This window comes from Malaclemys terrapin, chromosome 1, assembly GCF_027887155.1.
Source record: "Malaclemys terrapin pileata isolate rMalTer1 chromosome 1, rMalTer1.hap1, whole genome shotgun sequence".
Taxonomy (NCBI): Eukaryota; Metazoa; Chordata; order Testudines; family Emydidae; genus Malaclemys; species Malaclemys terrapin.
In genome coordinates, this window is record NC_071505.1 from 79348284 (window position 1) to 79362846 (window position 14563).

At 45.7% G+C, this 14563-nt stretch overlaps 1 protein-coding gene across 9 annotated transcripts in view; it reads right to left on the bottom strand.

Moving 5' to 3' along the window:
* The window catches only part of ATP2B1 (ATPase plasma membrane Ca2+ transporting 1), a 122660-nt gene that overhangs the window by 36574 nt on the left and 71523 nt on the right, over positions 1-14563 (bottom strand). For all 9 annotated transcript variants that reach the window (XM_054027884.1, XM_054027828.1, XM_054027853.1 and 6 more), the window contains exons 4-8: positions 12643-12897; positions 12438-12563; positions 10478-10615; positions 6653-6691; positions 5931-6092 (exon numbers count right to left, since the gene is read on the bottom strand). In XM_054027884.1, coding sequence (XP_053883859.1) covers positions 5931-6092; positions 6653-6691; positions 10478-10615; positions 12438-12563; positions 12643-12897 — 720 coding nt within the window. The remainder of the gene's footprint in view (positions 1-5930; positions 6093-6652; positions 6692-10477; positions 10616-12437; positions 12564-12642; positions 12898-14563) is intronic.

Sequence of the window (14563 nt, forward strand, 5' to 3'; positions counted from 1 at the left end):
ACGTGATGGCCACGAGAAACGCCACCTTCCAGGAGAGGTGCGTGAGGGAGCAAGTGGCCAGGGGCTCAAAGGGGGGACTCATAAGTCTATTTAGCACTAGGTTCAGAGACCACGTCGGAACCGGCGGGCGTGAGTAGGGAAACACCCTTTCCAGCCCCTTGAGGAATCGGGCCACTGTGGGGTTAGAGAATACTGACCCTCCCAATTCTCCCGGATGGAAAGCCGAAATAGCGGCTAAGTGAACCTTAATTGAGGCGGGCGCAAGCCCTTGATTCTTGAGGTGCAGTAAATAGTCCAAGATGGACGGAACCGAGGCCTGTAAAGGTTGTATGCGTTGGGGCTCACACCAGTGGGAGAACCTTTTCCACTTCGCCAGGTATGTTGCCCTTGTAGAGGGCTTCCTACTATTAAGGAGGACTTGCTGAACCTGGTGAGAGCACCTATGTTCTGCATCGTTCAGCCAGAGAGATACCATGCCATGAGATGAAGCGAAGACAGGTTCGGGTGGAGTAGGCGACCTTTGTCTTGTGTGACTAGGTCGCGATGGAGGGGAAGGGTGATTGGATCGGCCATGGACAGTTCCAGCAGGGACGTGAACCAATGCTGGCGGGGCCAGGCCGGGGCAATAAGAATGATCGTTGCCCTGTCCCTACGGGTCTTGAGAAGAACCTGGTGTATAAGTGGAAATGGAGGGAAGGCATATTTTAGGCTCCCTCCCCATGGGATCATGAAGGCATCCGCTACTGATCCCGGGCTGAGGTTCTGGAACTAGCAGAACTGAGGGCATTGGCTGTTGTCCTTGGTGGCGAACAGATCCACCCGGGGAAAACCCCACCTCCGGAAGATCGAATGCAGGACGTCTCCCTTCAGCGTCCATTCGTGCATTCGGTAGGATCGGCTGAGGCGGTCCGCTAAGCCGTTTTGAATTCCTGGAAGATATGTCGCGATGAGGTGTATCGCATGGGCTATACAGAAGTTCCATAATTGGAGAGCCTCGTGACAGAGGGGAGAAGACCGGGACCCGCCCTGCTTGTTTATATAGAACATGGCGGTAGTGTTGTCCGTCAGGACTGCCACGCTGTGACCTTTTAGGAAGGCGTGGAAGGTCTGGCAGGCGAGGCGAACCGCTCTTAGCTCCTTCAGATTGATGTGAAGCAGCTTGTCCTCGCTGGACCACAGCCCTTGTGTCCGCAGTTCCCCCAGGTGCGCCCCCCAACCTATGTCTGATGCGTCTGTCACTAACGTCAGAGTGGGTTGTGGGGTAGCGAAGGGGATCCCCTCGCATACCTGCTGGCGGTCGAGCCACCAGCGTAGCGAGCTGAGCACCTGGTTCGGGATCGTGACTACTTGATCCAATGGGTCTCTGTTGGGGCGATGCGTGTGGGCGAACCACAACTGTAAAGGCCGGAGCCTCAGCCGGGCATGTCTGACCACGTGTGTGCAAGCTGCCATATGCCCCAGAAGTTGCATGCAACATCTTGCTGTTGTCGTGGGAAATTTTTGGACCGAGCTTACGGCCCCGTGAATTGACATGAACCGTGCTTCTGGTAAACTCGCTCGCGCCGTTACCGAGTCCAGGGTGGCACCTATGAAGTCCAGCCTCTGAGTGGGGACTAACGTGGATTTCGGTACGTTGACCCGGAGGCCGAGCTCGTCGAACGTCTGCAAGGCCAGCGTTACGTGAGATCGGACTTCGGCCTCCGACCTGCCCACAAGTAGCCAATCGTCCAGGTACGGGAACACACGCATCCTTCTTTTTCGAAGGAAGGCTGCTACCACGGACATGCACTTCGTGAACACCCGTGGTGCTGACGCCATGCCGAAGGGCAGGACCGTAAATTGGAAATGGCGCTGGCCGACGATGAAGCGCAGAAACCTCCTGTGGGCCGGATTGATTGTGATGTGAAAATAGGCATCTTTCATATCGAGGGCAGCATACCAATCCCCCGGATCCAGGGATGGGATAATAGTTCCAAGGGAGACCATACGGAAGCGCGCTTTGATCAGGAACCTGTTTAGATCGCGCAGGTCCAAGATAGGACGGAGGCCCCCTTTTGCCTTGGGAATCAGGAAGTATCTGGAATAGAATCCTTTTCCCCTTAGGTCCAGAGGGACCTCTTCTACTGCTCCTGCAGTGAGAAGGGTCTGTATCTCCTGTACGAGGAGTTGCTCGTGAGAAGGGTCCCTGAAGAGGGACGGGGAAGGGGGATGGCAGGGAGGGGGCGAGGAAAACTGGAGGGTATAACCCGCCTTCACTGTGCGCAGGACCCAGCGGTCCGATGTTATGCGCGACCAGGCCCGGTAGAAACGGGACAGACGGTCCTTGAAACCCAAAGGAGGATCCGGTATAGGGGGTGGTACGCTGTCCTCGGGCATAGCTTCAAAAGCCTGGTTTATTTCCCGGCTGTGGCTTGCCCTGGCCATGATTCTGGCCCTGGTTAGGCGTATTGTTTCGTCTCCGCCTATTATCCCTGCCTCGACGGCGGTAAGGCTCGTGTCGGGGCCGAGGATGGTAATGCCTTTGCGGCGGCTGGGGCTTGAAGGGCTTACGCTGCGTCACCGGCGTGTGCATACCCAGTGACTTAAGGGTCGCTCGTGAGTCCTTAAGGCTGTGCAGCCTGGCGTCCGTCTGGTCGGAAAACAAGCCCAAACCTTCAAACGGGAGGTCCTGCAGCGTGGTCTGTACCTCCGGCGGGAGACCTGAAGCCTGCAACCACGCCGAACGCCGCATCACGACTCCCGACGCAATTGTTCTGGCCGCAGCGTCGGCTGAGTCTAGAGCGGCCTGCAAAGAGGTCTTGGCCACTGCCATTCCTTCCTCTACCAGCGCCGTGAACTCCTGATGAGCGTCAGGTGGGAGGGAGTCCTTAAACTTGGCGACTGATGCCCAGGAGTTGAAATTGTGCCTGTTTAGGATCGCCTGCTGATTGGCGATCCTCAGCTGAAGGCCTCCCGATGAATAGACTTTCCTCCCGAATAAGTCCAATCTCTTAGCTTCCTTGCCCTTGGGGGCAGGAGCTTGCTGGCCATGCCGCTCTTTCTCGTTCACCGCCGAGACCACCAGAGAACAGGGGGACGGATGTAGAAAGAGGAAGTCAAACCCTCTAGATGGGGCGAAGTACTTTCTCTCCACGCCCTTTGCAGTTGGCGCGCTAGAGGCCGGTGTTTGCCACACCGTCTTATAGTTGAACTGTACTGTCCGTATAATTGGAAGAGCGACTCTGGAGGGGCTCAGGATATCGACCATGGGGTCGTCCTGCTCCACGGTCTCTTCCGCCTGCAAACCCAGATTAAGGGCTACCCGGCGAAGCAGGTCTTGATGTGCCCGATGGTCAATCGGGGGAGGGCCGGACACCAATGTGCCCGCAACTGCCTCATCTGGCGAGGAGGACGAGGTCGGGGCCTTTTGCCCATCCTCAGTATCCTGCAGTCCGGCCTCAGCCAATTGCTCCTCTGCGGCATGACCCGCCGCGTGGGATTGGGACGGTACCGTACTCTGTGCCGAGTCCCCTCTTTCCCGCTCCGGTGGTCTAGAGACCGTTGCCTCCCTATACGATGGCGGACGGTGCCGCGGGGAGCGGGATCGGTACCGGGATGGCCCGGATCTCGAAGCCCTTGATGGGGGCCCTTGCTGGTGGTAGGCCCAGGGTGTCCAGAATGGCCATTGGCTCGGCTGGCCCCATTGTGACTGTCCGTAGTCCCTGCAGGCCTGTGATCTACGGGCGACCCCGCCGTATCGGTCTGAGTCAGTCCCCGAGACCACGGACGGTGACCTGGAAGGCCACGGTGGCGCAGTAGGACGGTGCCGGTCCGATCTTGGGGAATAGCGCCTTCGCGACCAGGACCTGGAACGGCGCCTCGTCGACCTGGACCTGGAACGGTACCGGTGATCCCGGGACCGGGAACGGCTACGGCTGGTCGGCCTTGGGTAGCGAGCCGCCAATGCTTCACGGTGCCGACTCGTGCTCGGTTGCTGAGTCGGTGCCGATCGTGTGCTGAAGCCCGACTGTTGCGGTGCTTCTTGCGCCGGGGGCAACCGGGAGTCCACCGAGGCGGAGCTCGACCGGGACCGGTCTCTGGAACGGTGCCGAGACGGCGACCGTGACGGGCGCACCATCGCCGGCTTGCCTCTGCGCGGCAGCATAGGCGGGGCGCCTTCAGCGCGTACTGGGGCCTCAACGGACAAGGCGATGAGGTCCTTAGCTGCCTCAAACGTGTCCGGAGTGGAGGGCTGTTCCACAAGTTCCTCTAGCCCTTCATTGTCGCTCGACGCGCTCATCCCGGGGCTCGACGGGCCCTTTGGCGCCGGAGCCACTACCGGGGTTCTTGACGAGGCCGTGTCGGCCTTCGGGGCACTCGAGGTTTTTACCGGTGCCGCCTTCTTATGCGGGGAGCGACCGCGGGCCTTAGGCTGGCCCTTCACTTTCGCCGGCGAAGACGATCGGCGTCGCGCCCTTCCCCGCTGGGCCGGTGCCGCGGTCTTCGAGTGACCCGCCGGTGCCGGTTCCCTCACCGAAGCCGGTGCGCTTCGCACGGAGGCAGACGGTGCCGTCGAAGTGGAGGGCTGTAGCGCCGTCTCCATGAGCAGCTGCTTAAGGCGAAAGTCCCTCTCTTTTCTAGTTCTGGGCTTAAAAGCCTTGCAGATTTTGCAGCGCTCTTTCTGATGAGCTTCCCCCAGGCAACGCAGACACGAAGCGTGGGGGTCGCTCAATGGCATAGGCCTGCGGCACGTGGCACAGGCCTTGAAACCCTGGGCATGTGGCATACCCCACCGCCCGGGGCCGGTGCCGGAGCTGAACAGACAACCCCAGCAGGAGCTTTAAGTACTCTAATGAGCCGTTAACTACTGAGTAAACTGTATCTTTGATGACTACTAGATAACTGTAATGACTATTTGCTAAGGGACACTCTCAGACGAGAGACAGAGTTGTTCCAACGCCGCCACGGATGGTAAGAAGGAACTGGAGGGGTTGGGTTGGCAGGGATATATATACCCTGGAGCGGGGCGCCGCTCTGGCGGGAAGGAGGGGGCCCGCCGACCCGACGGGAGCCGCTAAGGGAAAAAGTTTCCGACGTCCGTGCACGCGGCGCGCGTACACCTAATGTGTAATGGACGTGAACAATCACTCGAAGAAGAAGTCAACGTTAGTGGTAACTTAACTTTACTTATATCCTATAGCCTCTGTGCATCCCCCCCCCACCCCCACACACAAAACAATATGCTTGATTAGAGTGGGAACAGATTCTCAAACCTGAATATACACCAATACAATACACAAAAGAAATATCCAGAAAACAAACAAAAGTAATTGATAAAGATGCCATTGATATACTTTGTGGGAAGAGGAATCAGAGAAGAATGCCTCAATAGTGGGCCCTTTAAATCGAAGAAAAAGTCCTATCTTCAACAGTGTACGTCAACATTACAAATTCACATTCCCTCTGCTCAGATAAAGGGCAACAGATTCAACAATCACATTTCTATGCAGTACACTGCCTGGTCAAACATACAGTTTTCCAGGAAAGACATTAATATGCCAAAGTGAGAAGTAGTGTGAAAGGTGGAAATATTTCACAATACACACCATGCACCATCTTGGAAACCAATGTTCTAAAGCTGTACTTTCTTTAAGAGAAACTACCAATACATTCCTTTGATTATACACTCAAAGTAAAGCACACGCGGGTTCCTTGTAAGTTTTCACTTTACAATTAGTGTATATGTGCTTTAACTTGACTTAGCCATAAATGTCTATCAAATAAGCCAGTGTGATACTAGAAAAGGATAAAAACAAAAAACCAAAACAAAAATAAACAAAAAACCACCTACGAGTAGGTTATTTCAGAGCAGGGCCACCAGAATATTTCAGAACAATGACACCTAATTTGTTCAGTGTCAAAAACCACAAAAATATGAATAAAAATCATACCTGCTTTGCCAATCTGAACTGCTAGCTTTGTAAGTTTGCCTTGTAGAACTGATTTTTCTTTCTTTGGCATATTTGCTCTCTTCTTGTCTTTCTCATCTCCATCTCCACCATCTTCACTCTTCAAGGGTTGCATTTCCATGGCTGCACCATCTTGAGCTTTGGCTAAGTTTAGAAATATAGGGGACATATGAATGAATAATTACAAAGTCCAGTCAGACACTGGAATCAGTGTTAGATGCATGTGCTCAGCAATCCCAACTCCCATTAATATCAGCTTTAGTAGTGTCCTTGAAGCCAGTCATTCCCAGCTGATCAATAACTTCACCAGTGATCCCTGATCACGTCAAAACTGGCTTCAGGATCACCACCAGAAATGAATGCTATGTGACCTAGAGGGGCTCAGGTCACTTCTGTTTAGATGTTTAGCCAAGGCTTTTGGGAATTTAACATTGGACACTGTTTGAAAATTTGGGGTGAAGTTAGAAAATGTGGGTCTTAATGTTTGCTACTTTTGATTTTAATCATAAGGGACATTTCATATTGGCATTTTTGGGTTAGGTTCTGGCAACATTTACCTAGATCTATAATATTTAAACAAACTACTGTATATAAGTGAGGCAGATTAAGATACACAAGCTCTTTTTTCCCCCTATAACAGACACCTATACAAAAAGAAATGTTTTTAGTTTTTTTTTTATTATTATTATCAAATAAATACTTACCTTTGTTGCGGTTCTCAACAGCTCCATCTTGTTTTTTACCTATTAGGAACAAAAATAAGAAACTGTAATTTTCAAGCTCCATCTCTCTCTTTAACATATAACATTAAAAAAAGTAAGTTCTCAAGTCTTATTTCTGTAACCTATGGTTGCTTATTTCTCATATCAATTAACTTCAATTTAATTGTAGAAAATTTGACTGGATACCTAGGAGGAAAAGTAACTTCTTGTGTAATTTTTGTTTTATAATGGAACCATCAAGCTATGGGTTAATCATCTAAGTATAAATATCAACTTTGTTAGACCTGCATATCTCAGCAAAAGAGGTAGCTTAGACGTTCCTGTTTTGAAGTTCAGTCTGTTTTCTCCTGTTTATTCCTAGGGAAATTCTGTGCCAAAAAATTGAAAGTTCAGCACAAAAAAAATTTCTGCATGCAGTATTTCAAAATTCTGTGAATTTTATTTGTCAAAATAACACTACATATTCAAATCAGTTTCAATTATTTGGTAATTTATTTCAAAATACTTGTCAGCAGGTATGTCTAACAATACAGACAGAAAAATTCCCCCAGATATCCGCACCTCCTCAGATCCCAGCTTCAGGGTCCACCCTTGCCCAGATACACCCCCCCACCACCACCACCACCCAGAGCCCAGCTGTACCCCCCCACCCCAGCACAGACATCCACTCCCCCTACCCCTCAGAGCCCAGGAATCCAGAGGAGAAACAGCCTGATGCTGGGTCCCAGGCTTGTGTGGAGTTTCCTGTGCACCACCGTCTCCTTCCCCCAGAGTGTGCAGGGAACCGCACCTACCAGGAACCCTCTAGCTCCCTCCCCCCTCATGCTAGCAGTGTCTATGTACGAGGTGGGCTCTGTCAGGTCCAGCGGGCCGCTAGTGGCGGCCAGCAGCACTGCGGCTCATTTCTGTGCGGAAAAGGAAGTTCTGCACGCACAATAGTAATTTCTGCAAAATTCTGCATTGTGCAGTGGCACAGAATTCCCCTAGAAGTACCTGTTGGACTATTACAGCACCAGAACTAGGCTTTTTACACTACAGATGCTTCACCAGCGCGGCTATACTGATGTAGGTATGCCAGCATAGCCACCTGATGAAAATGCAGCATAAACTGACAGGAATTCTCCTAGCATAGCTAAACACCTCCCATGAATGCCATTAATTATGCTGACAGAAACACTGTTGAAAAAAACAGGGGGGTTTGCAAGCATAGCTATGTCAGCTAGGCAATGCGATTTTTAACTCCTTCCCTCCCCCTCCCCCCCCCCCGCCTTCTACCCCCCCACACACCTAGCTAACGTATCTATGCTAGGAAACTTTGCAGCATAGCTGAAACCTGAGCAGGGAGGTCACTGCCAAAACTGAAACCACAAATTTAGTAATGTTTTAGCAACACTGCAGATGAGAGAATAAAAACTCAAATTAATACATATTGATATTTAGAATCACAAATGCAGGACTGGAAGGGACCTCTTTACATTATCTAGTCTAGTCCCATGCACTGTGGCAGGACTAAGTATGATCCTTCTAGACCATCTCTGACAGGTGTTTTTCTAACCCGTTCTTAAAAACCTCCAATGACCTTCCCTTTCCAGAGGTATCTGTTAGGACAGTCTTATTTCTTAATGTCCTGTCTACATAGACATGGCAGACTACTTTTGAGTAACAGTTTTGTGTCTGGTCATTTGCCATACAAGGGAATGCCAAAAATCTTTGTGGATACCCTCTAATGATAATCTGCAGTAAAGTGGCCACCCAGGTAAATATGGAAAATCTGGATAGTTTCACATCGTGTTTTGTGTTAGGAAAACCACCTCAACCTTCCTTGAAGTCAGCTGCAGTGGGGGTAAGATCAAGATCCCAAGATCAATTACTGCAGCTGCTATCTTTTTCTGTGGAACCACAACAGCTGCTCCCACCTCTCTTCCTATTGCCCTATCCTGAAAGCGCCAGCATCTCCTGCACCAGCTGTTGCTTCTTTTTCCCCCTTACTTCCCCTCCCCGCCATTGTGAAGGCTACGCAGCTCCAGCTCTCTGAAAAGTGGCTCCCCTCTTAAATGAGCAGCAGGTCAGAGGCTGCTTTGCTCTTCACTCGCCCACTCATACTGGAAGAGGAGGGGGGAGGCGCTATCAGGGAACACAAGTGCACATTTTCTTACCATTTGTCCTGAAGGACCAAAATTTGGACAATCCTAGTTTAAGGCAACCCATTTACAGATCTGAATACAAGGCTGAACTACACTTCTATATCTTCTACATACAAAAAATGTTTTAATCAGGACAATGGAAACAAAGCAACTAAATAGGATTTTTTAAACTGAAAATTGATATGCAATGACACCAAAGCCAGTTTGAATAGGCTTCCAGTACTACCTTTGACAGAAGAATAAGTTATGTTTTCTGCAGAAAAAACCCCGCACTGGTTACTTCAGTAGTCAAGTCTCTAGTCTAATTCAATAAGCCATACAGCAGTAGTTTCTACTATAAGCCTAAATGTAACTGGGTAGGAGAAAGACTCACCACAGCAATCAGCATGTGCCAGACAAAGGCTGACATCCAGTCCATGCTGCTTAGTAAATATGTATTTTAGGTCATTGCCTTGACTATTCTCTTTACCCTGGAGGGAACCATGACTTTAGTTAAGTGGATCTTTATTTCCACAACCAATGCTGGCTTGATACATGGTTATTGTCTGAAATTGGAAAGGTATCCAGGTTGACACTTAAGCTACAAAATAAAAAAAACTTTAAACACACAGTCTTCATGATTTTGAATCCTCATATCTACACTGAGGATTTATCTGCAGGTTTGCATAGTGAATGAATTCAGAGAGTGCTGTTTCCAGATTTATGAGAGAAAGATGTTCCTAGTTTTTGAAAGACACTCAGATTATATGTAGGGACAAGTCAATATTGAACAAAAGAGCACTACATGCCAAAAGGGCTTTGTTCTTTGTCTGCTTTGGTTAATGTGAATTATATCAGAAAGTCTGTGTTACAAAGATAGAATTGAAGGAGGAAGGGAACAGATGCATTAACTCCATGCCAAGGGGTCAATGCTTGTTTGGTTTTTCTTAAATTTAAAGAATTAGCCTGCTTTACCTGAAGCCTTTGTTGATTTCTAATAGGAGTAAGAAAAGACAGGGTTAAGAGGAGAAAAGATACTCTGTGTGCTGAGCTACCATAAAAAGGTTCCAAAGGAACTGTAATTGCCAACCATATCTTCTGCTACTGTTTTGCCTTAGTAACCCAGCCCACCTTTTGAATTCTGGGGAAGTTTCTGGGATAAGATATGGAGTTATGTACCTCAAAAAGGAACATGGAATTATTTAAGATAGGAAGAAATATAATTAGCCTTTTGCAGAGATCCTAAAACAGATTATCATCCCCATAATAATTTATATAGATTATTGTGGAAGGAATATTTTGCTTCAAGTCCTTCCCAACTTCCTGGGAAGACATTTTTAGTGAGTGATGTAATGATTAAGGCCCTCTTCTAGGAGTCCTCATGTTTATCTCTGGTACTGCTTAGTTCCAATAGCCAGTTGCCAGAACTGAAGTTATGGAAAGTCATACAGAGTAAGACAACCTTTTCCAAAGAGCTGTTCTCCATTGATTTGTCTTCTTGAGAAGACAGTAGATGCCATGTTGAAAGATTTTTTGGCTGCAAGACATTACATGGGAACAGGTGCTCTGCACAGGCCGCTGCAATTTGACTGACCTTGCCAAACAGTACCGACAGGATAGGAGAATATAAACTTTAAAGAACTCTAATATTACATTTTTCAGCCATTTAAAATTCAATGCTTACTTTTCTTGTCCTTTTTGTCCTTCTCTTTCTCTTCATCATCCCCTCCAGCCCCAAGTAAGGTAAATATAATTCCAGTTTGAGAGTTCACACCTACAGCAGTAACTACCATTCTTCCAGAGCCTTCCATCACATGGGTACCTGAAACAGAGTACATCTTAATACTTTTCCCCATAAGTGTAAAAGTAGCCAGCTAGCAAAGCAATAAAATCAAATGTTATGGGTTTTTTGTTGTTTTTAATAGAAGAGTCACTAAATACTAGACAGACTGTTCTTAAGAGACTAATTGGATGCTAGGGCAATCTAAAAATGTATAAGGCATTTTCCTGCACTTTTTTCCTGCTATTCCAACTTGTTTTAACAGAAACACTCCCATCCACAGGCCAGGCTTTCATTCTGCTTAATCCTGCAATGAATTTAAAGAGAGTCACATTCTTATGTAAGCTACTTGCCAACTAAATTAGTTTAAAAGCTAGCATTAATATTACAAGGCACAATCAGAGACAAGGCAAGCTCTTAAGGAGTAAACACTGTCTTGACAGCAAAATAACCTATTTTAAAATAAATTATATTCTTAGACAAAAAAGTAAGAGTACGTATCAGCAGTTTAGGATAAAATACCCTACAGGGATATCACTGGTATCTCAAAACCAGGCATTATGGAACTAAGCAATTTAGAGCTGGGGCTAAATTTAAAAAAAAAAATCCAAATATGTTAAGGTGTAGATATATAGTTAGGGTATCCAAAACAACTCTGCACAATAGAAAAAATTGAGTTTAATCTGTCTTTAAAAATCAATTTACCTTACTCTGAAACTATGAACATTTATAAGTTAGTCATTTCCATACCTTAGCATGTTTGAATTTTTTTTTCATAGTTAAAACTAAATTTATTTGCTGGATTTATAATATATTGTTTTGGGATAATTACCACAACCTAGTATTTATTTCCCACTCAATTACTCAGACATTCTCACAAACTTAACCCAAGAATTTGCACCCAGGAATTTCAGAGTGCTTTACAAACAGATAAGAGTTCCACTAGTCCTAAGAGGTAAGCAAGATTTGAGTTTGTAAATATGGGAAACTAAAGCAAAAGTTAAGTGATTTGGCCAGAGCACACTGCAAACTGGCAGAACTATGAATCTAAGAATTGTCTTCTTCCTCCTTTGTTCCAACTACTAGAAAAAAAAATGTCTCCCAGCTAGCTATGTTGTAGGGACTAAAAAATAAATGTAAAGAAAATTATCAAACCTTAGCCACTTCTGTTAAGTGGTGAGATACAATGTTCTCTTCTTTACAGGCCATCTTTAAAAAGCTGAACATACTTATGTAGAATATAGAGCTAAAAGGTTCTCCCCGCTCCCCTGCCAAAACATCATGCTTATGCTTGTGCTTTATTAGACATTTCATATTGTCTGCCCTGAGATTACGGTGAGTAGAATACTCAAGAAATGACAAAAGGCACAAGAGACAAAGCTGAAGGCATTTTTATACTGTTTAGGTTTTGTTTTACACATTTAGCTTTCTTGGTTAACATTGTGAAGGGATAACATTAATAAAGCATGCCACAGAACAAGGGCTCATGAACACACTGTGAGCCATCCAACAAATCCTCCAACAAAACCAAAACCAAGACCAGACCAGACTTGATATTGCTGGTATTTCAAAGATAAACCTCAAAAAGCGTCCTAATATAAGCTGTCACGTCTGGTTTACATATCATAAATGATAACAGAATACAGCCCATTTTTAGAAGAGTCTTTTGCAAGTCACTTTGCAGGTGAAAATAGCTAACCTATGCAGACTTATTAGGCATTGCCTCCGATAGCACAAGCCCTTAGCAGGGTCATTGGGTCCAGTAGGAAGGAAAACCAGAATTCTAGAAATTCAAGTTCCAGGGTCAGTTATAACCTAGTATCAACTGCTCCATTCTATGAGTTAAATATTAATATTCACGCACCTGACAGCAGCATAGGATCTTTATCCAAAGTCTTCTTAACCTGATCTGATTCTCCAGTCAATGAGCTTTCATCAATTTTAAGGTCATTTCCTTGAATAAGTACACCATCAGCTGGCAGAAGATCACCTAAAATACAGAGCATTAAAAACTGCAAACTTGAAACATTATTAATAAAGTCAAATAATTGAGTTAAATATATATTCACCATATTTTACTTGCGCAATATCCCCAACAATTATGTCAGCTACTGGTATCTGGATGACTTGTCCACCCCTGATGACAGTGAACTTCTGTTCTTGTTCGATGCGGCTCTGCAGCCCCCTAAATTGTTTCTCTTTACTCCAGTCATTGAAAGCGGTTACCAATACCACACAAACTACAGATAAAAGGATTGCAGCTCCTTCAATCCAACCTGTTTCACCTTCCTCCTCTTCTTCACCAACAGTCACTGCTCCACATGCTGTAAGAAATAAAGACTTTTTTTAAAAGTTCAGAAACAGACTCCTTTGTAATCCATATTAACTTTCACAAGGAATAAATTTACACTGATTTTAGTCTGGTAAAAGGATTTCCTAAGAAAGGCTTAAATTAAAGCTGGTCAATGTCTCATTCAGAGATTACAAGAGAGAGTAGGAACAAGTAGGATCTTATGAGAGAAGTAGTGTAGTTCAGAAACTCAGGAAGCAAAGAAGGATTATAGGTGCTCAGCAGTTTAAAAATATCAGACCATTTATTTAGATATCAGAGTTAGGTGCTTAAGTTTGAAAATTTTAAGGGTCCTTATCACTGCAAAGGTAACAGCTATCCAGCTCCAGCAAATCTTTTTTGCTCACTTTTACCTGGCAGCTGCTCAGTGACAAGATTTTGGTCAGTTATCCTACTACTATTCAGAACTCTGCCTGTAGTGAAACAGAAGAAGGCCTGTTTCACTCTTCTGGCTGCTTGGAGAAAGCTCTGAGCAGCTGGAGGGAAGATCCAGAGGAACGGAGACCTTTCCTCCCCTCCCCAAAAGAATGTGAAGTGGAGTAGCAGAAGAGCAGATATTTAACCTCCCTTTTCAGTCACCCTCTGATCTTCCCAAAACAACAGTTAGGAAGAGGTTCTAGGCAGGAAAGGAAGGAAAAAAACCCTTCTCTGTTCCAGCAGCTAAAACGATGTGGAGCTTTAAGTGTGCCAGATAGTTAGTAGCTAGAGGCTTATTCAAAAGATGAGCCCCTGAGAGGGTTCCACCACCACCATCTTGGCAGGAAACCCTAGTACTCTCCTCATCTCAACAGCTATGTGCTGCATGGAAACTGATCTCTCCCAATGTTTCTCTTGACCTGGTTGGTGAATCTTCACCACTGTCTTGCTTTATCTACTTTTGACTACAAGCATTACCTGGTATATTTTTTCCAGTCCTGAACAGAATGAGATGAGATATTGAAACTAAAAAAAAAAAATTAGCATGTTTTCAATCTATAATTAATTTCTAGCTGTCTTCTGAACCACCTCCAGTCTTCCAGAGCAGACAATGCTTTTAACTTCTATTTACATGAAGAAATGTCCCCCCCACCTCAAATGTCACAGTAGAGGCAAAGGCTGCAACAGTGGATTTTCCTTCAAATTTTGAACCATAAAAACAAAAGCCATGCTTTGGCAAAAATTTCAGTTTGAAAATTTCAAGAAACTCTGGCTAGGACTTCAATGACAGTGCTTCTAAACAAGCTGTAAAAGGTAGTTGTGAAACTTATTTTGGATTTATGATTGGAACAGTTACTAAATTCTGCCATCCAAATTGACAGCAGCAGCTGTCAGTCTGAACGATCTACAGAATTCTGGAGGACTGCTCAAATGGTGAACTAGGAGCAGCTCTTAACTTTGACTATTTCAGAAGTTGTAACAAAATCAAAATAGGAGTTACTCTTTTAAAAGCTTTGATTTAACAACTGACAGTTATGTCAATAGTATGAGGTATGGTGGATAAAAACCATTAAAAATATTGGATTTTTTAAAATTGGATTTTGTTTATTTTTAAAAGTAAACATGTATTTAACTTAAATCTATTCAAAATTAAATTTGAAAAAAATCGATAGATTTTAATAAGTTTATCCCTTAACATAATTTATCCATTTTTTTTAATTAAG